Here is a 23,880-nt window from a genome sequence, read left to right as displayed (position 1 = left end):
GTGCTTTTGCCGTAAAGCTGATTTGAAATCGAGCACTGTGGTGGGATTAACAAGAAGTGTATCTTTTAAAATGGTGTGAAATACTTCTATGTTTGAGTAATTTAAATTATGGTATTTCTGTTGTTTTGAATTTGGTGCCCTGCTCTTTCACTGGCTGTTGTCATATCGATCCCGTTAACAGGATTTCAGCCTTAAGAAGTTTTAACTTGCAGTGATGAAACCTGGAGAAGCCAGCCAAATGGATAGGCTACTGCAGCCTGGTGCATTTGATGATGCGGCAAAGCTTTGCCTAATGGCATTCGTGCAAAATGATCCTTTGGGAAAGAGAATACCTATTCAGTTGTACAACTGAAATGTGTCTTCCACATTTAACCCAACTCCTGTGAATCAGAGAGGCACCCGGGGGGCCTGGCTTAGTCCACATCATCGGCGCCTGGGGATCAGTAGGTTAACTGCCTTGCTCAAGGGCACAATGACGGATTTTTCGGGGATTCGAGCTGACAAGGTGCTCTAACCGCTAGGCTACCTGCCGACACCCTGTTTTAATTGTATTCCTCGACGACTTTGACCGTTTCTACTATTTCGATCATGTTAGACATTAGTCACTATCAGCATCGACTGTCAGAAATAACATATTTAACTGCCAGCGTATCATTGTTTTGTTTACCTTCATTTGCTTTGTCTGTAAAGGCTGTCACGCCCATGTGGTTGTTGCTGAGGATCACTAGTAATAGTTGATCATATTTAATGTACACAAATAAATGAATGAACATGTAGGCTGATTAAATCTTTATGGAGCGGAGACCAAGCTGTAAGTTTGTAACAGTTTGAACCATCATCACACAATTCCATTCGAGTGCGGGCAATAGGCTAGGGTATACTATTGTACACTATTTCCCTTATTATTACTCTTTCTACACTAATCTTCCAACATTACCTTGGGTTGATGAACGGAATGTGGCAAATTCCAGAATGAATGAAACCACTGAAATGAAGGAAACCCTATTTTCCCATGAACCTTTAGTATTCATGAAAACGTCCCGAAACATACATGTTTTGAAATCTATGCATGGGTTCTCAAACTGAGATAAATATGCATATGTACATTTGATGGCTATCTTTCATTAATCTCCATTCTGAAAGCATTCTCTATAAGGCTACATTATAATATTGTGCAGATCAAAATCAAATGAAAAGTACACAGCATTTAAAGGACACCCCCAGAGGAAGTTTCCGCCACTATTTCAATGTAATTTCCTGTCCTAGAGGTAAAAATCAACAAATGAGGCACTGACAACTTCGCCACAGATGGAAACCACTGGACTATCTTTGACTTTGCCATCTATTGTTATCTCCAAAGTTTTGACATTGTCCGTAAATTGCGGCTGCGAATCCGCCATATAAATAGTTGAAGAATAAGATGAAGATCCGGAAATATTGAAATGTTTTTCTATATTGAACAAAAATATAAACGCAACATGCAACAATTTCAAAGATTTTTCTGAGTTACAGTTCATAGAAGGAAATGCATCAATTGAAATAAATTCATTTGGCCCTAATCTATGGATTTCACATGACTGAGTGACAGCCATGAGTGGGTCTCGGAGGGCATAGCCCCACCCACTTGGAAGCCAGGTCCACCCATTGGGGAGCCAGGCCCAGCCAATCAGAATTAGTTTTTACTCACAAAAGGGCTTTATTACAGACAGATACTACGAAATTGGGGAGAAAAAGGTGTTTTTTTTAATTTTTTATTATTCTCTAAAACAACGTTGGAGCTGGCTTATGTAAAGAAATTAACATTCTCTGGCAACAGCTCTGGTGGACATTCCTACAGTCAGCATGCCAATTGCACGCTCCCTCAACTTGAGACATCTGTGGCATTGTGTTGTGTGGAAAAACGGCACATTTCAGAGTGGCCTTTTCTTGTCCCCAGCACAAGGTGCACATGTGTAATGATCATGCTGTTTCATCAGCTTCTTGATATGTGGTAGAGCAAAGCCAGGTACTCATGGTTCTCACAGGGGAAGTGAAATGATAGGCTACATGTAACAATAAATTCCTTGAATAAACATTTTGCGGGTGCCTTTTCATTATCTGGATAGACACTTGTGGTTTCTAGCTAATATTAGCAGTGGAGCGTGTAGTGAAGCAAGACTGTAGTGGACAAAATCATTAATCTTGGGGTGACGAGGAGTGGGGTTGTAAAATGCTATCATATGACGCAATTTACCATTTATAATGTATATTTTAATACAGACTGGATTTAAAAATATATAATTATTATTCTTTTTTTCTTTTTAAATTGGTGAAAATGTACAAATTATCCAATGGATTATGATAAGTTTCTAGTTAGAAAAGGAGGTGCAAAAAAACATTTAATTTGCTCCTATTTTATTTTGCTCCATGGCTCCATGGCTGAGGCGGCCAAGTGGAACAAAGGCTGTCATCTCAGTGGCGAAGAGGAATAACATTGCAGCTGTTTCTGTATTAATAATAATAATAATAAACAATTCCATGGGGCCTCCTGGGTGGCGCAGTGGTTAAGGGCGCTGTACAGCAGCGCCAGCTGTGCCATCAGAGACTCTGGGTTCGCGCCCAGGCTCTGTTGTAACCAGCTGCAACTGGGAGGTCTGTGGGGCAACGCACAATTGGCCCAGCGTCGTCCTGGTTAGGGAGGGCTTGGCCGGTAGGGATATCCTTGTCTCATCGCACACCAGCAACTCCTGTGGCGGGCTGGGCGCAGTGCGCGCTAACCAAGGTTGTCAGGTGCACGGTGTTTCCTCCGACACATTGGTGCGGCTGGCTTCCGGGTTGGATGCGCGCTGCGTTAAGAAGCTGCAGCTTGGTTGGTTTGTGTATCGGTGGACGCATGACTTTCAACCTTCGTCTCTCCCGAGCCCGTATGGGAGTTGTAGCGATGAGACAAGATAGTAGCTACTAAAACAATTGGATACTGTGAAATTGAGGAGAAAAAAGTAAATAATATTTTTTTAATTAAAAAAATAAACAATGCCATGCTGGTGCGTGGTAATATTCAACGAAACGTAGGCTGAAAATAATCTGTATGTCATATCATAAGAAAAGACTGCATTCACATGGATTTGCACAAAGTGGGCAGGTTGGATGTGTCACTTTAAGGCCAAATATATCATACTTTGACTAAAACGATGACTTATTGAATTAAATCGTTGGGCAACACCATGGGTAAGCTCTGGCCATCATCATCTTTCAGCTCGAAAAAGTGGATTTCTACTGGTGTGGGCGAATAAAGGGATTGATTAAGATGAACAAACAGAACAACTCCCTGATCAAATTGGTAGGCCATCCAGTGGGCGTGTTTTCTAAAATTTTATACATTGTATACATTGTGCACAAGGGAGCCACACCCGCAAACCTTGTTATGCACGTGCATAGGGTAAGTCTGAATAGCACATACTAAGAATTGCTTAAATCAAAGCATGTAAAAAAGGCATACATTTCCTAAGGCTGAATCGTCCTATTAGTGCACATGTAGATGTGTTATGAAAACTCTTCAAAAGAGGGCACACAATCATCACTTTTGAATGAGCACCCACATGCATAATCTTAAGTCCATGGGCACCTTCTTGGCTGCTATCTACATGTAATATCATTGTGATTTGTGTCATCATATAAATGCTTACACACGCCAGCCATACAATTGCAATGTATTGTTTTCACATTTTATTCATGTTTACTACATTATTTTCATTGGCTGAACTTCACAACTTCAAATCGTACAATCACGGTGACCAGAAATCTGAAAAACCCATTCAAGTATACACTTAATAAATTATTGTTCTTTAAAAAAAAGACAAAATAAATTAACACAAAATAAATACTAATAAAATAATAATGGAAAATAAATAGCCTTACAAAATTGAGCAAACAATTTCATGAGCCTCCGATATAGTACAAATCCACCATGCGATCTTGAGAGAGTGACAGTTGGAACATTCCTTTTTCAACCTGACACAAACAAATCCAGTCTACTAGACCTGCTGTGTTTGACCTTTGACCCATAGAGGACCTAGAGGATAGTGTTCTGGAGGTTTCTGTGTCCTCGACCAGCAAGGTGCCTCTGTGTGGCGGCTTAGCTTGGGTCTAGTCTAGTCTGGTTAGTTTTCTGAGGATCGGCGACCTTGAACGTCCCATCAGCCCATTGGGCAGAACCAGGCAGAATCCCAGAATCTCTTTCAGCCAGGAAGGAGTCTTTATCCTCCATTTTGGATCTGATCCCATCGGGCAGAGGATCCGTCAGACAGAACAGAAACGTAGCCCCAGCCCCCCCAACCCCTTCTCTTCCACTTGGTAGCCCCCACGTTGATGAGCTGGGGGGTCTGGGAGACAGGACCGCTAGCTAACTGGCTGGCCGCTTGCTGCTACAATGCACACGTTTGGGTTTTTTTTTGTCGTGGGGGTTGGCGAGTGGTTCCTAGGAGCTAGCAGCCGCAGCGCTGTTGAATTTGTCCAGGACGGTGGCGTTGACTCTCTGGAACAGCCACTGCTGTGTCTCCGACCCAGGGTCACATTTATTCATGAAAATCCTCTTATCACCGGGACTGCAGTCCATGCAACCGCTGCTCACCAGGTGGTACAGCAATTTATCCTGTATGTGTTGGCCCAGAGAGAGAGAGAGAGAGAGAGAGAGAGAGAGAGCGAAAGAAAAAGCATGAGGTAGAGAAAGAGAGAGAGAGAGCAGGAGGCAGAGAAAGAGAAGAAAGGAATGAAAAGAAGGATTGAGATAAATTATTTAAATAAAGTAGAGACAGGTAAGCCTGTCTCCGGCAGGCAGGCTGCTGTTTAATCCTGCTCTCTCATCTCCCACTCCCTTCAAACAGATTACAGACAGGGAGCAGAGCAACTGACTGCAACACGTTTTTTCCTCCCTCTATTCTAATCTGAGTTTACTTCATTTCACGGAGAGAGGGGTCTGCATTTGGGAGTTAAACTAGGCTGAGAAATATGAGTTCAACACACAAGAGTTTTTAAACCCAGAGTTGCAACGGACCATTACATTACTTTTCTGAATGTCTATTCTTTGGGCTCATCCTCCCTCACATGACAGAAAGGGAAAAGTAACAAATTCAGCTGCAAAAGAAAGAAGAATTGAATGAAGTACGAATCACTGAAAACTGACAACACAAAATAAAAATACGTCCCTGGTTTCCAATAAAAGATTATCTATAGTTGATCGCAAACTCTTAAATATAACCAGTGATGGATTCAAACTGAATAAGGATTCTCTGGGGAGGGATAAAGTTGTGGAGAAAGATGAGGAGGTGGAGAACGCCTCAGAGGTACTTGGCAGTCATTTTGTTCTGGTATCATGCATCCGCCTTCCTGATACTACAATGTTCACAAAGCCTCAAGGCCACCATGCACTGTGCAAGCCCACCTCAGCCCTTTTAATAAGCGGTTTTTGCATCTGTGTAGCCCGAGTTCAAGACCTGTGTTGTCTTGCCACAGTAATGGAGGTGGCAAACAGATCTGGGACTCGCGCTAGCATCTGTGCACCTCTGAACCTCATCGAGTCATTCTAGGCAGAACCTTAAGAGAGGTGGGACTGTAATGACACTCTGATTTTGCGCTGAGTAAACGATCTCCTCTCCTCCATAAACGATGTGGAGGAAATAGGTGGTGGTGCGACGATAAAATAAGTCCCCTATTACTTTCCTCGACCTGGAACGCAGCAGTAAAACGCAGTGTATATCTTTTCTATCTGATGACTTTGATATTGTGTACCGTCCTGTGGCTGTGGTAGTAATCTGAATGATGAGGTGTTTGATGTGGTGCTATAACAGTAATCATACCGTATGTAAGTTACCAGGCTTTCTGTTGACGATTGATTATTTATTGATAATTTACGTTCCACATGGAATATAAAGCCAAAACAAAAGTAAAGTAAGTACCATACAATATAATCGTGTTCTATTTAATTCTGTATAAAGTTACCTTCCTATAGCTCCAGTGCTGGTTGCCCTTCATGCCGTGGCAGTCGTACAGTGTGACAGGGGAACTCTGGGAGATGGAGTCAAAGCAGAACTTCCTGGTGTGGAGAGGATCCCCTGGCCTGATGTCCTCTCTCCAGCCAAATGTAAATATCTGAGTACAAACAAGTACACAGGCACAACATGGTATCCAAGTTTCGTTATGAGATTCACAGTATGACTACCATAAATGTCATTTTGGAGGCGGATGAACATGAGGACAAAAATGCGGTGATGATCTGATTTAACAGTAAACAGCAGGAACATTAGTTGCATATGAAGCAATCGCCGGCTACAGTACCCTAAACTTGTTTTGTATTAAAGGAAAATGCCACCCAAACATGATCTTTTGGTATTTATTTCATTAGTCTATTGTTGATATACTACTAACATGTTTTTCATGTCAGCAATCAAGTTTTCAACAAATACAACTTTCAAAATACAGAAATAATGCCAGTATGTTGCAAAATGATAATAAATGCATCATACCAGCTGTATTGCTGTATTTTGAAAATTGTATATCTTGATTGCTGACAGGCAAAACCATTTTGGGACTATATCAACAATGGACTAATGAAACAAATACCAAAATATAATTTTTGGGTGGAATTTTCCTTTTAGTGTCGTTCTGTGTATTTCATATGTTATGGTTCTTTTGCGAGACTAAGTGTTGTGATGGCTGGTTTGCAGACAGCACATGTTGCGACTAATCTTTGAAATTATAATCTTTAATCAAAGGATTTGCAGGGTACCTTCCCAAAAAGGTATTCCTTGCAAGTGGCAATATGACTGACTGATTAACAGGCCGGACTCATGGAGGCGTCACTCCTGGCTGACTGACTGACTGACTGATTTGACAGGCCCGGACTCATGGAGGGGTCACTCCTGACTGACTGACTGACTGATTGACAGGCCGGACTCATGGAGGGGTCACTCCTGACTGATACTGACTGACTGATTAACAGGCCGGACTCATGGAGGGGCCACTCTTGACTGGCTGGCTGACTGACTGATTAACAGGCCGGACTCATGGAGGGGTCACTCTTGACTGGCTGGCTGACTGACTGATTAACAGGCCGGACTCATGGAGGGGCCATTCCTGACTGATACTGACTGACTGATTAACAGGCCGGACTCATGGAGGGGCCATTCCTGACTGATACTGACTGACTGATTAACAGGCCGGACTCATGGAGGGGCCACTCTTGACTGGCTGGCTGACTGACTGATTAACAGGCCGGACTCATGGAGGGGTCACTCTTGACTGGCTGGCTGACTGACTGATTAACAGGCCGGACTCATGGAGGGGTCACTCTTGACTGGCTGGCTGACTGACTGATTAACAGGCCGGACTCATGGAGGGGCCATTCCTGACTGATACTGACTGACTGATTAACAGGCCGGACTCATGGAGGGGCCATTCCTGACTGATACTGACTGACTGATTAACAGGCCGGACTCATGGAGGGGCCATTCCTGACTGATACTGACTGACTGATTAACAGGCCGGACTCATGGAGGGGCCACTCTTGACTGGCTGGCTGACTGACTGATTAACAGGCCGGACTCATGGAGGGGTCACTCTTGACTGGCTGGCTGACTGACTGATTAACAGGCCGGACTCATGGAGGGGTCACTCTTGACTGGCTGGCTGACTGACTGATTAACAGGCCGGACTCATGGAGGGGCCATTCCTGACTGATACTGACTGACTGATTAACAGGCCGGACTCATGGAGGGGCCATTCCTGACTGATACTGACTGACTGATTAACAGGCCGGACTCATGGAGGGGCCATTCCTGACTGATACTGACTGACTGATTAACAGGCCGGACTCATGGAGGGGCCATTCCTGACTGATACTGACTGACTGATTAACAGGCCGGACTCATGGAGGGGCCATTCCTGACTGATACTGACTGACTGATTAACAGGCCGGACTCATGGAGGGGCCATTCCTGACTAATACTGACTGACTGATTAACAGGCCGGACTCATGGAGGGGCCATTCCTGACTAATACTGACTGACTGAATGATTTTTTATTTTTTTATTTGACATTTATTTAACTAGGCAAGTCAGTTAAGAACAAATTCTTATTTTCAATGACGGCCTAGGAACAGTGCGGTGATGATCTGTTTAGATTTAACAGTAAACAGCAGGAACATTAGTTGCATATGAAGCAATCGCCGGCTACAGTACCCTAAACTTGTTTTATATTAAAGAAAAATGCCACCCAAACATGATCTTTTGGTATTTATTTCATTAGTCTATTGTTGATATACTACTAATATGTTTTTCATGTCAGCAATCAAGTTTTGCCTGTTCAGGGGTAGAACGACAGATTTGTACCTTGTCAGCTTGGGGATTTGAACTTGCAACCTTCTGGTTACAAGTCCAACGCTCTAACCACTAGGCTACCCTGCTGCCCCGAGCCGGTGATGTGCTAATAGTATAGACCATACCCCGTTATATAGTATAGACGACATTGTACCATACAGTACAGTATAGACTAAACACTACTATATAGTATAGACTACACCCTACTATACAGTATAATATAGTACTACTATACAGTATAATATAGTACAGACTACACCATACAGTATAGACTACACCTTACTATACAGTATTATATGGTATACTACTCCCTACTATACAGTATAATATAGTATATACTACACCCTGCTATTAAGTTTAATATAGTATAGACAACACTGTACCACACAGTTTAATATAGTATAGACTACACCCTAATATACAGTATAATATAGTATAGACAACACTGCACCATACAGTATAGTATAGACTACACCCTACTATACAGTATAATATAGTACAGACTACACCACGCTATACAGTATAATATAGTATAGACTACACCACGCTATACAGTATAATATGGTATAGACTAAACCTATACCCTACTATACAGTATAATATAGTATAGACCACACCCTACTATACAGTATAATATAGTATAGACTACACTCTACTACACAGTATAATATAGTATAGACTACACCTACACACTACTATGCAGTACATTAATGTAGACTACACCCTACTATACAGTATAATATAGTATAGACTATACCCGACTAGTATAATATAATATAGACTACACCCTACTGTACAGTATAATAAAATATAGATTATACCCTACTATTCAGTACAATATAGTATAGACTATACACCTACACCCTACTATACAGTACATTAGTGTAGACTACACCCTACTATACAGTATAATATAGTATAGACTATACCCTACTAGTATAATATAATATAGACTACACCCTACTGTACAGTATAATATAATATAGATTATACCCTACTATACAGTACAATATAGTATAGAATACACCCTACTATACAGTACATGGCTCCGGTTGTACCTACCTGTTCGTGTGCCCAGGTGCGTTCAGCCCCCTCCTTCAGACAGGCGTCCAGTCGCAGCTCTGTCCCTGTGGGGCCGTGCTTGGAGTCTATACACAGACCTGATGCAGCGTTACGAATCTACAAGGACACAAAGAGAGGGCTCAGTTAAAACCAAACACACACACTTTGAAGCCTCCCAAAAACAGCGAAAGGGAGGCCTCGGTGAAGACTTACACACACACACACCATGCAATATACATCTATAAATATAGAGACCACAGGGTGAGATACTCCAGCTTCTCTCTAATGCTCAAAGCTCTGATCACAGGACTCTAGTGTATAGTGAGTGGAATCCATGGCAACCTTCCAAACATACTGTACACAGTAACTTAGTAGAAGCAGCCAACTATCTATACACAGTATGTGGTTTTAAGTAACAGCGTATGATCTGACATGGTATCAAAGCTCTCACAGTTTGCTGACAAGATCTACTCTCACCAGTGACTGTAAGAGATAAGCTAATTCTCTCCTGGAGCATCTTCCTCCCTCTAAAGCAGAGTTAATAGGCGCCCCCTACTGTGAAAACTTTAAAAGTTTCAGAGTTACTCGGCTCTCAAACACTGTGTCATTTGCCTAATTCTCTCTATAGCATTCAGGTGAGCTTGGCTTGTGTCACAGTATGGCTCAATAATGCATGAATCCAGATGCACTGCATCTAAAGTAGCCTGGTCTCTGTCTGTCTCTGTGGCCCTCACTAACACATTCAGAAGAGAGACAAAGGCGAGGGCAGAGGAGAGAGGCCAAAGGAGGAGAGAGGGGGAGAGTGAGTTGAGAGAGAGTGAGTTGAGAGAGAGAGGCCAAAGGAGGAGAGAGGGGGAGAGTGAGTTGAGAGAGTAGAGAGAGTAGAGAGAGAGAGAGAGAGGGTGAGTCACTGTATTTGACAGGAAGGAGACCAGGGATGGAATACTCAGAGGTGTTTTGCACAGGGTTGACTCTCTTATAAAAGTTGTTACCCCTGCTCGCCACTAGATGGGGCCAAAGACATTAGCTAGGGCTGTAGCAAATAATGGTGATTGCTTGACTGTTAGTGTGGAGAATGTCTGACAACAACACTATGGTTGGCTCTGAAAATGTTGATTATAAAAATGTAACTCAATGTCAGCTCTCCTCAATGTTGTGCATGTTTATCTAATAACAGAGTACAGATTACGTCTTTTATTTGGGTCAGGATAACTTGTGTTTCTTTTGTGGAGTTGAGATAAAAACTCTTGAGCTGTGAAAAATGGAGCAACAAAAACTAAACTGACGGAATGACAGATAAAGTTTCTACAAAATGGCGACACATTTTGTCATGACGTTGGCCTGGGGGTAGGTTTATGACAGTCATAAATACCTCTTCCCCCCTTTTTTCCTCTCTCTACCCTACTGATGTGACTATTGAAAATCCCTTGGTTAACATAGTGATTCTGGGAACATCAGAAGGTGGGGGGAAATTAACCATATTTTGGTAACCCAACCAGTTGAACATATGCGTTGGTACTTAATGAATATGATGTCAGTTCGGTTGTCATCCGAGACATTCTCATCAATAATAGGATGAGTAACTATACAGTGGAAAGTCTACACATTATAGTTATCAGATTCACATGGAATCGTTGTGCAATTGAAATGTTTGAATATGAAATTATAAGTGATGGGATTAAATGTGATTTTAGCTTCGAAAATGTGATAATTGGGTTTTCATGAGTGAATTAGGCCCGACTCAGTGGCCCGCCCACGTGAAGAGACATTGGTTATAACCAATGAATCACGCCTTCCTCTTCCTTCCTATATTAAGCCGTGACGACAATATAACCTCCTGTTCCGGGTACATTAGGATGACGATCCGATGCCAGAAGGGTTCAGATAATAACTACAGAACGAAGCCAACCTCAGCGTGAGCTTTGGTTGCGAATGGAATGAACTTTGAACTCTTATTCACTACAGAAGTGATACCTCCTAGCCGTTGAGTTAGCAACAGCAGCTGCAAACGTGGGCTAGGAAAGAACAGACAGAGTATCCCGTCTACCACACAACGACGTTACTGCGACGTATCCAATTTACAACCAGAGACATTCTTCAAAGGACAAAGGACTTTGTTGGGCAACACGGAATCCAACCTACCGAAGCACAGCTCAGAGTAAATATTTATTGTATTTTCCTTTTCCAAATGGGCGGTAATTTAAAATGCATAAGATTCTGTATTTACAATAGAGTAGCTGCCTATGGCCCAATAGAGACATCGCTTCTCCCTTTGTTCTCCAGTCTTCCCTCTCTTTCACTCAAACCCAGCCCCCTTTTCTTTGGTTAACCAGCTGTCATATCTGTTCCGTCCGCTAGGGACGTTTTCTTTTATGACATAATTTGTAATCAATGTATGGTTCATTCTGTGTATATGTAATTCTGTGTGATTAGTTAGGTATTTAGTAAATAAATAATTAAACCCAATTTTGTATTGCTGATTCAACTTGTTAGCCAGGGTTCGTGAAGATAACCAAGAACTTACAACTTTCAGATGAGACTGAAATAAGGTGACGATTAATATTGACTGCTATTGATGTCAAATTACTAGGTCTTTAAGAGTTTATTCGGAGGACAGCAGCTCTATAAATATTATTTCGTGGTGCCCCGACTTTCTAGTTAATTACATTTACATGATTAGCTCAATCAGGTAATATTAATTACAGAGAAAGTATTTTATAGAATAGCATGTCATATCACTTAATCCGGCATAGCCAAAGACACGACAATTTCTGGCCTCAGTGCTTTCTGCCTCTTTGGTTGCTCCTGCATCTAAACTAAAGAGGCTCTCCCCTTTTCCCATCATGAAGGAGTGAAATATTCAAGACAAGTGAACAACAACAGAGACACCCATTAGGTACAGGTCAGATGTGACCAATTTTCTACAGGCAGCCCCATCTCTGGAAGGTCACATCGTCACCCACACATAGTTCTACTCTGAGATAAGATTACTTATATTCTCTAGGATGCAGCCAATGAGAAAAGACAGGGAAACACTGTTTCCCTGAGATAGACCTAATTCAATCGGACACTATTCCAAAAGGACGATAAATACCAATAATACAAATCATTGTTGCAAAGTTCTACAGTATTTTACATGCCTATCAGGCACCTGCGGAGCAGCATTATCGTGTAATAACGCAAGACGTTTTGCCAGAAGTGCAGTTGGAAATGCAAAATAATACCCACCTGCATTGCAATTCAGAAACCTCAAATAATCAAACTCCCTCAGCCTGCCACCCGCATCGACAAAGTGCATTTAACCACAGGGTCATTAGGAGTAAACTGCTGATCGCTCTGAAAGGCCAATAATGGTGTGCGAATTGTACTGCATAATGGGCCTTCACTCTCCACTTTCCCCAAGCCTCATCCGCCTGAAATGGGCCCAGGAGCAAAACACAGTGCTTATCCCTGATGCCATGCCTATCAACATGCCAGCGCTGATCTGGAGACAGTTAGAGCCGAATCAAAAGGCCTGATGATTGCATTACTTGAAGTGATTTAGACCTATTGAAGGAGCCGTGGTGTGGTGTTGTGGGGGGGAGGCAGATTGGATGGTGGGTAGGGGGTCAGATCGACAGCCCCCTATTTACCCAGTCTGCACAGCTCCAAGGCCGAGGTGTCGAGAAGGCTGACCCCCTGATCGTCATCTTCCAGAGATGTAGAGGAAGTTTAATCTGAGCTCTCTCTCCTCTGTCTGTCACACAATCTCACTCTCTCTTTGTCCCTCTGATCTTATCCCTCTCTCTCTCTCTCTCTGTCAGTCTACCCCCTCTCTTTTCTCTCTCCCTCTCCTCCCTTGCAATCTGGGCTTGAATACCCACTGAGAGCTCTTTATAGTTCCATAGATCAGGTGGGGTGACAGCGGGGGGACAGGCAGGGTGAGAGCCAGGGAAGAGATGGCACATGAAGCTGTCAGCCTGACGATAAAATTACTACCATCCTCACCCAGGGGAGGAAAGAGGAGATATTTACCTACTGTGCAAACATTTTCTCATCAAGAGATACACCACTTCACTTCTTATTTACTATCCATTTTCACCTCTGGCTAATACGGAAGGGGTGGTTAATCAGCGGGGAAGGTAATAAGCTGGGACTTGTGTTGTGTGTGTGTGTGCGCTGGTACAATTTGTGCTAATGGCCTTGTAGACGTGAACAGCGGAGAGTGGGAAAGGTGGGTCACCGCTGAGACGGCCTTTCATTCTACCTATTATCATTAGTACCCTGACCCAGGGGCCAGGACGTCAGAAAAACATAGAAAGTAAGATTTTCTAAAAGAAGGCAGAGCAAGGAATCCAATTATATGTAATGCAAAATTAATTTCATTTTTCCTATTAACGTACAATATGTTCGCCGTGAGGTTTCTGAAATGTTTCAGTGGCTTGAGAGGAGCATGTGGTTTCCTTCCGGCACATAGGATGAATGAATTAGTGAATGATGTATTCCATCATAGTGAATGATATATATCAGTGATGATTAAAACCAATCCTGTACCAACCCTCCCTATGGAAAAAAACTGGTTGGGAAACAATCACCATGAATACCTGATTCTTAGCCTGGAATCCCCACTATTTACAGTTGAAGTAGGAAGTTTATATACACTTAGGTTGGAGTCATTAAATCTTGTTTTTTTAACCACTCCCCAAATTTCTTGTTAACAAACTATAGCTTTGTCAAGTCGGTTAGGACATCTACTTTGTGCATGACACTAGTAATTTTTCCAACAATTGTTTACAGACAGATTATTTCACTTATATTTCACTGTACCACAATTCCAGTGGGTCAGAAGTTTACATACACTAAGTTGACTGTGCCTTGGAAAATTCCAGAAAATGATGTCATGGCTTTAGAAGCTTCTGATAGGCTAATTGACATCATTTGAGTCAATTGGAGGTGTACCTGTGGATGTATTTCACAGCCTACTTTCAAACTCAGTGCCTCTTTGCTTGACATCATACCGCTCAGGAAGGAGACGTGTTCTGTCTCCTAGAGGTGAACGTACTTTGGTGTAAAAGTGCAAATAAATTCCAGAACAACAGCAAAGGACCCTGTGAAGATGCTGGAGGAAACAGGTACAAAAGTATCTATATCCACAATAAAACGAGTCATATATCGACACAACCTGAAAGGCCGCACAGCAAGGATTAAGCCACTGCTCCAAAACTGCCATAAATAAGCCAGACTACAGTTTGCAACTGCACATGGGGACAAAGATAGTACTTTTTGGAGAAATGTCCTCTGGTCTGATGAAACAAAAATAGAACTGTTTGGCCATTATGACCATCGTTATGTTTGGAGGAAAAGGGGGATGCTTGCAAGGCGAAAAACACCATCCCAACCGTGAAGCACGGGGATGGCAGCATCATGTTGTGGGGGTGCTTTGCTGCAGGAGGGACTGGTGCTCTTCACAAAATAGATTAAAAAAAATAGATTATTGTGGGAAGCTTGTGGAAGGCTACCCAAAATGTTTGACCTCAGTTAAACAATTTTAAGGCAATTCTACCAAATACTAATTGAGTGTATGTAAACCTCTGACCCACTGGGAATGTGATGAAAGGAATAAACGCTGAAATAAATCATCATCTCTACTATAATTCTGACATTTCACATTCTTAAAATAAAGTGGTGATCCTAAATGACCTAAGACAGGGAAACTGAGTTTAAATGTATTTGGCTAAGGTGTATGTAAACTTCCGAATTCAACTGTAAATGGTGAACGGCGCATACGAGTGTGGATTCCAGGTAACCTGATTCCAGCTCCTGCATTTATGGGTATGATTGCCTGAGGCTAGATCCCATCCTCACAGAGCGCAGATAGAGTGAGATTGTGTGTGTGTGCCAGAGAACAGATAGAGTGAGATAGTAATAAAATGCCAAGGCCATCTCCAGCCCTTTCCCTTCACAGGTAACACAGAGAGGCATTATATATATCTCAGAATACGATGCAGCAAACTGCATGTCATGTTTATGAACAATGCAAAGTAAAATCTGCTACTTATGGTTTCTGGGGGTAGAGAAGCAGACAGTCCAGCTGTGTCCGTTTTGTGACACTGTCTACTCTAAAACATTTCATTAGCAGGCTGCTGGCTGCCTGTCCCATATGAGAAACGCATTACGTTTCAGCGAGCACCAGACATTCATAAATCAATGAACACGGAAGAGTCCCAAATGGCACCCTATTCCCTATATAGTGCACTATTTTTGGGCCATGGTCAAAAGCAATGCACTATAAAGGGAATAGGGTGCCATTTGGGATACAAGCTCTGGTGGAATAATAGCCTTCCGTGACACACCTGTGGAGGCATTCAGGGACTGTCTCTTAGCTGATGTATTGGTGTCTGGAAATAGATTCATTCATTACAATACCAGCTAAAAATACGCAAGAAACCAAATCAGCCTGTGGATACTGCTCAGACTTAGCTGTTAATGGTGGCATGTAAGAGAGTGGGTTTATGTAGGCCTAAGTATTGTGAGAAGTCCTATTATTTGTATCAATGCCTCAGTAAGTGACCTCGAAAACATGACCTGACGTTTCATTTTGGATTCTAAGGTAATCACATGCTTTTATATGCTGTATGCTTTTCTGTTCGTGTGTGTGTGTGTGTACCGGCTCTTGCGGGTGTGTTCATTCGTTCTGTAGGTGCGTTAGCTCTGTCTGTGTGCGTACGTGCTCTTGTATGTGTGGTGGTGGTGGTTCTGTGTGTATTCCTAACTTCCTACCTCTCCCCAGGCGGCAGGCAGTGGCTCCACAGCGGGGTAGTACTTGGCCAGGTCCCAGGCCACAGCGTTCATGTACCACTTGAAGTCCTTACACTTGAGGTGTCTTCTCAGCTCCTTCTGGGCCGTCAGGTCCCCAGTGGACAGGTGGCGGTACTCTGGACGACGCTGGTAGATGTACTCTGTGTACTCATCCATCCATGTCTCAGCCACCCTCTTCAGGTTCTGAGATAAGGGAGAGCGACAGGGAGGGAGAGATGGGGTAAGGCGATGGACTGTCTGTGAGTTTAGCTTATCACAGCACAGGTCACAGTGTGCCGAGTTAGTCAGACCTCATTTTAAATCAGATAGATGGCTGGACCTACATCCTCAGTTTGACTATCAGCCATGTGCCAATTAATGAATAGACAACCAGTCAAAATGGCCGCATGTTAGCCATAACCAGTTGATGGAAGCAGTGTATTGGCTGGTCAGTCTAACTTACTCTGGCTAGGCTTGTTCCGGACGGCACTTTGTAGGGAACGTATTTCCTGTAGATATGTCCAACTCGGGAGCATGGTACGTCGTACATACTGCCCCCACACATCCATACCTGAATGGAGATGGAACACAAACAATACCTCAGTACATTACTTCAAAAGCTTCCTGTCAGCCTGCTAGCTATGTGTTCTAAGCAAGGCCACAGAACCGTTGTAACTCAACCAACCGTCTGTTGTAAGTAGGGTTGCAAAATTTCGGGAACATTTAATACATGATCTGGTTTTCCAGAATACCTGGTTGGATGCTTCTGGATTTCCTGCTTATTCCCTCCTGATTCTGGGATTTCGGGAGAAATCTGAGAATTTATTGAAAGTTCACGGAATTTTGCAACCCTAGTTGTCAGCACTGAAGTAAAGAAAGAAAAGAAAAAAGCACACTTTGTTTTACCTGTGATTCCTTTCTGGAACAATAGGAATCTTTCAATTTCAAAGCCCTGAGTTATTGTGGACTGAGTTCAGAGTGAGGATATTGTTGTTAAAATGGTTGTGTAGATGGGTTTGTGTTCTGTTTGTTGCAAGACCCTAATACAGACAACCTATTGTCCTTCTGTCCACACTTGAAGTGGATTCCCACCTTGTCTGCTTGACAGGGCCACATTTTAAAGCCTCTTTGAGCGGAGGGACTGAAAGGAATCCTATTTCCCGAGCACTTCGCTCGATACCCCTCTTTTCCTGCATCAAAGGAAGAGCTAGAAAGAAGAGGAAGGAAGAGGTCAGGTAGTGCTACTCTGAACCCCTTCAGTCTGCTATCCTCTCCCTTGCTGTCTCCCTTGCTCTCTCTTCCTCCCTATGCCTCTCTTTATCTCTTCATGTCCCGCCATTCTTTCTCATTCCTCTCCCCTCTTTCCCTCCCTCTCTCACCCCTCCTTCTTTCAAACTTGGCAGCTTGATTAGAATTAGAGTGGTCATGCTGACTGTTTGGAAAGGATCCTGGGACATTTCACCTCTCTCCCGCGGTGTGTGTGAGCGCTCCACCTCTCTCCCGCGGTGTGTGTGAGCGCTCCACCTCTCTCCCGCGGTGTGTGTGAGCGCTCCACCTCTCTCCCGCGGTGTGTGTGAGCGCTCCACCTCTCTCCCGCGGTGTGTGTGAGCGCTCCACCTCTCTCCCGCGGTGTGTGTGAGCGCTCCACCTCTCTCCCGCGGTGTGTGTGAGCGCTCCACCTCTCCCGCGGTGTGTGTGAGCGCTCCACCTCTCTCCCGCGGTGTGTGTGAGCGCTCCACCTCTCTCCCGCGGTGTGTGTGAGCGCTCCACCTCTCTCCCGCGGTGTGTGTGAGCGCTCCACCTCTCTCCCGCGGTGTGTGTGAGCGCTCCACCTCTCTCCCCGCGGTGTGTGTGAGCGCTCCACCTCTCTCCCGCGGTGTGTGTGAGCGCTCCACCTCTCTCCCGCGGTGTGTGTGAGCGCTCCACCTCTCTCCCGCGGTGTGTGTGAGCGCTCCACCTCTCTCCCTGCTCTGCCATATCACAACGAGGCAGGGTGCTTTCCTGAGGAGCCTCAGGTTAATGGTCAAGCTGGCTTTACAGGCTCCATTGACATGTGGAGAGATTCCTCCAGTCTTCAGAAAATGGCCTCCTCAGAGGACAAGTGTAGATGTTCATTGACCTCTCATATCAGCAGGAATACGAGGGGTTTATGAATGACTCCCATGCGTTCATGAGTAACAATTTCTTTTAGCGTACAACTCACAGGATGAGGTACAATTCCTGGAGATGCTTTGATCATATCTGTTCAATGTGAGATACAACCAGTGTCAATAGACTGTCAGTCTAACAGCTATCATATGTAGGCTAACTGTCAGACATCCATACTCCGTGACAGTAGAGGAGAGCGGGGTAAGTTGAGCCAAAGGGGTCAGTTGAGCCACCCTTGTTTCTAGGAAACCCTGCACAAAATGTATAATTTGACCAAATATTTAGGAAGAGGTCATCATTTCATGGAGACTATGAAGGAAGAAACCACATGGAAAAAATGGTAAGCATGTTTGAAGCCTGAAATGTGGCAAAAGGTCACAAAGTTCAAGGGGGGCGAATATTTTCGCAAGGCACTGTATCAGTTGGGGTCTCTATAAGCTTCAATGTGAGGCCCTAAACCTAGCATGAAAGTGCATCCTTGTAGCTGTGTGGGGTAATAAAGTCAAAATGTTTGTCTTGGGGTAAGTTGAGGCTATGGCAAGTTGAGCAAATTGAAGTGTTTTCCTCCCAAGTGTAAAGCAAAGCATTATTGGTGGGATATGAGGTTACACCAGAGCCTGGTCTCTGTTAATTTTAAAAAGTACAAAGTGTTTGTTAGGTGTTAAGCCTGTTTTAAAAGATGCTTCAAAATATTAAAAGACAAAAAAGCGATTGTGATTATGATAAATTGTGTTTGGGAAATGAAGATGGTTTCAAAAATGTAGTGCTAATATTTCAATCAATACAGAAGTTTGTAGACGGCATAGCTATGTTTTCAAAACTGTCATGTTTACATGAATTCTGATTGTTTCCAGGGATACACAACATCCTGAAATATATGTTGATATCTTTGCTAGAAATAATACTATATTTCATTAACAGAGTGATGCTGAATGTAAAAAATGTCTCTCCTAATACCATGACCTCACCGCTCGCGTCAACGAGCGTCTGTGTTGCCAAGGGCTAAAATAGAAATCATTCCTATTTCTGACACAGATCGCGCTGCAAGTCCTGCCTTTCCCATCTCATCTTTATAGAAGCAGGTACCCTCGTGCCATCTCTTCATTGGTTATACCCACGTGGGTGATTGAAAGATGAACTGTTGCCGGTTTTCGTGGCAATACTATGAGAATTTAGATGCCAATCACCATATACGTTCAACAATGAACAAGCCTGGAAGGAGGAGAGACGACTAGAAATGATTTGGTTGACTGTTTTATGTATGGATTAATTGTCGGAGTAGAGGACCTTGTGCATTTCAGGTAAAATAACAACCTAATGTTTATATCCCAGGACAAATTAGCTAGCAGCAGCAAGTTAGCTAAATAGGACAAATTAGCTAGCAAGTGCAAGCTAACTAGCTAAATTTAAATTGCTTTTCAACCTGTCCCCAAATGAATGTCATTGTTCCAGAGTTTGTTTTGATATTTCAACCTGCGTGTAAATGATCGCATTTGGTGTAGGGGGACAAAATAAATTTATGCACAATGTCGCCCGCGCGCAGCCGGTTTGGGTTCCGTGTTACCCCACTCTCCCCTAAGTAACTGGAGCAGACAACTCTGAATCAGAGCTTTTAACATTTCGACAGATGGGGTGCCACTGTGTAATATTTCAACTTTCGCTTCATTTGTGTGCTTATTGTACACTTGTGAATTCTCAACACAAAATAACACCAACGACTCAAAAAAACACACAGATTAACACAAATGTCTGAATCTCCCCTCCCACCTCTGTAAGAAGACTTGCAATTTTGCAAGGGAACTATTTTTATCGTTGCCATGGTTTCCAGTCAAGGAAGAAAGGGCTGCATTCCAATTACAAAGTGCACTCACTGACAGAACGAGAGCGAGCGAACGCGAGAGAGAGTGTATACTGAGGCCCGGTTGGATGGCAGGTATGTCAGGCACGATAAACACAATATTCCCTCACATCCATATACCGTGTTCTCCTCCGTAAATCAAAATGGAATAACCTCTGAGCCGCAAACAAGCCAAAAATCACTGGCTGTAATTAGTTTGGGAAGGAGGCTAAAGCCAGAACTACTCCTTGTAACCCTTGAAACACACACACACGTGCACACACGGTTGCAGACACACGGGCACACACACACACACACACACACACACACACACACACACACACACAAACATTATTTTGGAATGCTGGGTTCTGAGGAGTGCATTGTACTGGAGAAGGTAGGAGAAACAAAACACTGGAGAACAGAGCGAGATAAATTCATCTGGGTGAAAGTTGTTCCAGTTTAATAAAGTTGTCTGGGAGCAGACTGACCTGTCTGGAGATTGAGGCAGGTGCATGGTGGGACAGGATGGAAAAGAATGGACGAAAGAAACACATTGTTATGGGACCATGATTGTCTCGACTCTAATATAATTGCAAGGTTGGTAGACTTTAGTGTGTTTTAAAGCATCTGCAATTTTGTTGTGCCCAGATGAACGATGCAACTTTAGATGTATTTTAGTATAGACCAGGGGTCTGTCACGCCCTGGCCATAGAGAGGCTTTTATTCTCTATTTTGGTTAGGCCAGGGTGTGACTAGGGTGGGCATTCTAGTTTCTTTATTTCTATGTTTTCTATTTCTTTGTTTTTGGCCGAGTGTGGTTCCCAATCAGAGGCAGCTGTCTATCGTTGTCTCTGATTGGGAATCATACTTAGGTAAACGTTTTCCCAACTGTGTTTTGTGGGTATAGTTGTTTTCCGTATAGTTTATTTGCCTTACAGAACTGTTCATTTTTCACTTTGTTATTTTGTTAGAGTGTTTTGATCAATAAAAATCATGAACACTTACAACACTGCGCTTTGGTCCATGCCTTCTGACGTAACATGGGTCGGCAAAAGGCAACAGGTGGCCATGGGCCAAAACCAGCCCGCAAGCGATTTTTTTTGTTGTTGCAAAAAAACTAAACTAATATATATATATAATATATATTATATATATATATATTATATTATATATATATATATATATATATATATATATATATATATATATATTTTGGGGGAGGGATTTTAGTTTTTGGGGAAGGAAATACTTAAATCACCAGGAATTCAGCTGAAAATTACTTTCATTTAGGAAATCTGTTCAAGTACATTGCATTTGGAAAAGTATTCAGACCCCTTGACTTTTTCCAAATTTTGTTACAGCCTTATTCTAAAATTGATTAAATTGTTTTTCTTCATCAATCTACACACAATACCACATAATGACAAAGGAAAAGCTGTTTTTTAAATTTTATTTTATGTATTAAAAATAAAAATAAATCACATTTACATAAGTATTCAGACCCTTTCCTCAGTACTTTGTTGAAGCACCTTTGGCAGTGATTACAGCCTTGGGTATTCTTGGGTATGACGCTACATGTTTGGCACACCTATATTTGGGGAGTTTCTTCCATTCTTCTCTGCAGTTCCTCTCAAGCTCTGTCAGGTTGGATGGGAGAATCGCTGCATAGCTATTTTCAGGTCCCTCCAGAGATGTTCAATTGGGTTTAAGGATCTCTCTGTACTTTGCTTTGTTCATCTTGCTCTGTTCATCTTTCCCAGTCCCTGAAAAAGATCCCCACAGCATTATGCGGCCACCACCATGCTTCACCGTAGAGATGGTGCCAGGTTTCTTACAGACGTGACACTTGGGATTCAGGCCAAAGTGTCAATCTTGGTTTCATCAGACCAGATAATCTTGTTTCCTGAGTCCTTTAGGTGCCTTTTGGCAAACTCCAAGCGGGCTGTCATGTGCCTTTTACTGAGGAGTGGCTTCCGGGTGGCCACTACCATAAAGGCCTGATTGGTGGAGTGCTGTAGAGATGGTTGTCCTTCTGGAAGGTTCTCTCATCTCCATAGAGGAACTCTGGAGCTCACTCAGAGTGACCATCAGGTTCATGGTCACCTCCCTGACCAAGGCCCTTCTCCCATGATTGCTCAGTTTGTTTCGTGCCCATCACAGCGCAGAGACAGCCTTAGTTAAAGTGGTAAATGATCTTAGAGCCAACACAGATGCCAAACAGCTCTCTGTCCTTGTACTCTTGGATTTAAGTGCTGCACTCGACACGGTTGATCATGATGTCCTTCTGAAAAGACTGGAAAAGAGGGTTGGCGTCTCTGCTCCAGTTCTAAATTGGTTTAGGACCTATTTAACTGGTCGAGAGTCAAAATAGGCGCTGTGGCATCCACGAGGTTTGATTTTGGGTCTGGTACTGTTCAGTTTATAAAGTATATGTTACTCCTTAGCAGTGTTATCAGAAAGCACAGCATTGATTTTAACTGCTACACAGACGATACACAACTTTACATTTCTGTGTCACTAGAGGATTTTAACTTCACAGATACATTATTAGACTGCATTAGTGATTTAAATACTTGGGTGGCTCACAACTTCCTCCAGCTAAATCAAGACAAGACCGAGGTACTTCGTACTGGACAGAGATTCTTTCTTTAAACGAATCGGGACGCAAAGGATTTACTTCAGACACCGGCCAAGGCCCAAATCCCTGTCATTCGCATGAAGAAGAGACAGAGATATCGGGGACGTAGGTTGGGGTGCCTTGTAAGGATTCGACGGCAAGTGGGTAATCAGCGTCTACCATCAGACCTATTAGCCAATGTGAAATCATTGGAGAATAAACTGGATGTGATCAAGACTATACTACCAACGGGACATCAAAAACTGTTATATCTTATGTTTCATCGAGTAGTGGCTGAACAACGACATGGGTAACATACAGCTGGCTGAGTTTTCAGTGCATTGGCTAGATAGAACAGCTGCCTTTAGTAAGACAAGGGGTGGCGGTCTGTGTCTATTTGTCAGTAACAGCTGGTGTACGAAATCTAATATTATGGAATTCTCAAGGTTTTGCTCGCCTTAGGTAGAGTATCTCATGATAAGCTGTAGACCACAACATTTACCGAGAGAGTTCATCTATATTTTTCGTAGCTGTCTATTTACCACAACAAACCAATGCTGGCACTAAGACCGCACTCAACGAGCTGTATAAGGCCATAAGCAAACAAGAAAATGCTCATCCAGAGGCGGTGCTCCTAGTGGCCGGGTACTTTAATGCAGGGAAACTTAAATCCATTTGACCTAATTTCTACCAGCATGTTACATGTGCAACCAGATTAAATAAAACTCTAGACCACCTTTACTCCACACACAGAGATTCGTAAAAAGCTCTCCCTCAGCCTCCATTTGGCAAATCTAAACATAACTCTATCCTTCTGAGTCCTGCTTACAACTTACAAGCAAAAACGAAAGCAGGAAGTACCAGTGACTCGCTCAATACGGAAGTGGTCAGATGACGCAGATGCTAAGTTTCAGGACTGTTTTGCTAGAACAGACTGGAATATGTTACGGGATTCTTACGATGGCATTGAGGAGTACACCACATCAGGCACTGGCTTCATCAATAAGTACATTGATGACATCGTCCCCACAGTGACTGTACGTACATATCCCAACCAAAAGCCATGGATTACAGGCAACATCCGC

At 43.0% G+C, this 23,880-nt stretch overlaps 1 protein-coding gene across 1 annotated transcript in view; it reads right to left on the bottom strand.

The window, feature by feature from the left end:
* Window positions 1-3,697: 3,697 nt before the first annotated feature.
* LOC135507587 (polypeptide N-acetylgalactosaminyltransferase-like 6) overlaps window positions 3,698-23,880 on the bottom strand; it is a 258,953-nt gene continuing 238,770 nt past the window's right edge. Inside the window, exons 8-12 of the mRNA XM_064927125.1 lie at window positions 16,654-16,761; window positions 16,173-16,394; window positions 9,414-9,530; window positions 5,977-6,126; window positions 3,698-4,630 (exon numbers count right to left, since the gene is read on the bottom strand). Coding sequence (XP_064783197.1) covers window positions 4,457-4,630; window positions 5,977-6,126; window positions 9,414-9,530; window positions 16,173-16,394; window positions 16,654-16,761 — 771 coding nt within the window. The 3' untranslated portion in view covers window positions 3,698-4,456. The remainder of the gene's footprint in view (window positions 4,631-5,976; window positions 6,127-9,413; window positions 9,531-16,172; window positions 16,395-16,653; window positions 16,762-23,880) is intronic.

The sequence above is a fragment of the Oncorhynchus masou genome, chromosome 21 (genome assembly GCF_036934945.1).
Source record: "Oncorhynchus masou masou isolate Uvic2021 chromosome 21, UVic_Omas_1.1, whole genome shotgun sequence".
Classification (NCBI taxonomy): Eukaryota; Metazoa; Chordata; class Actinopteri; order Salmoniformes; family Salmonidae; genus Oncorhynchus; species Oncorhynchus masou.
The sequence above is the reverse complement of the archived record's forward strand: the minus strand, read 5'-3'. Positions and strand labels throughout refer to the sequence as shown.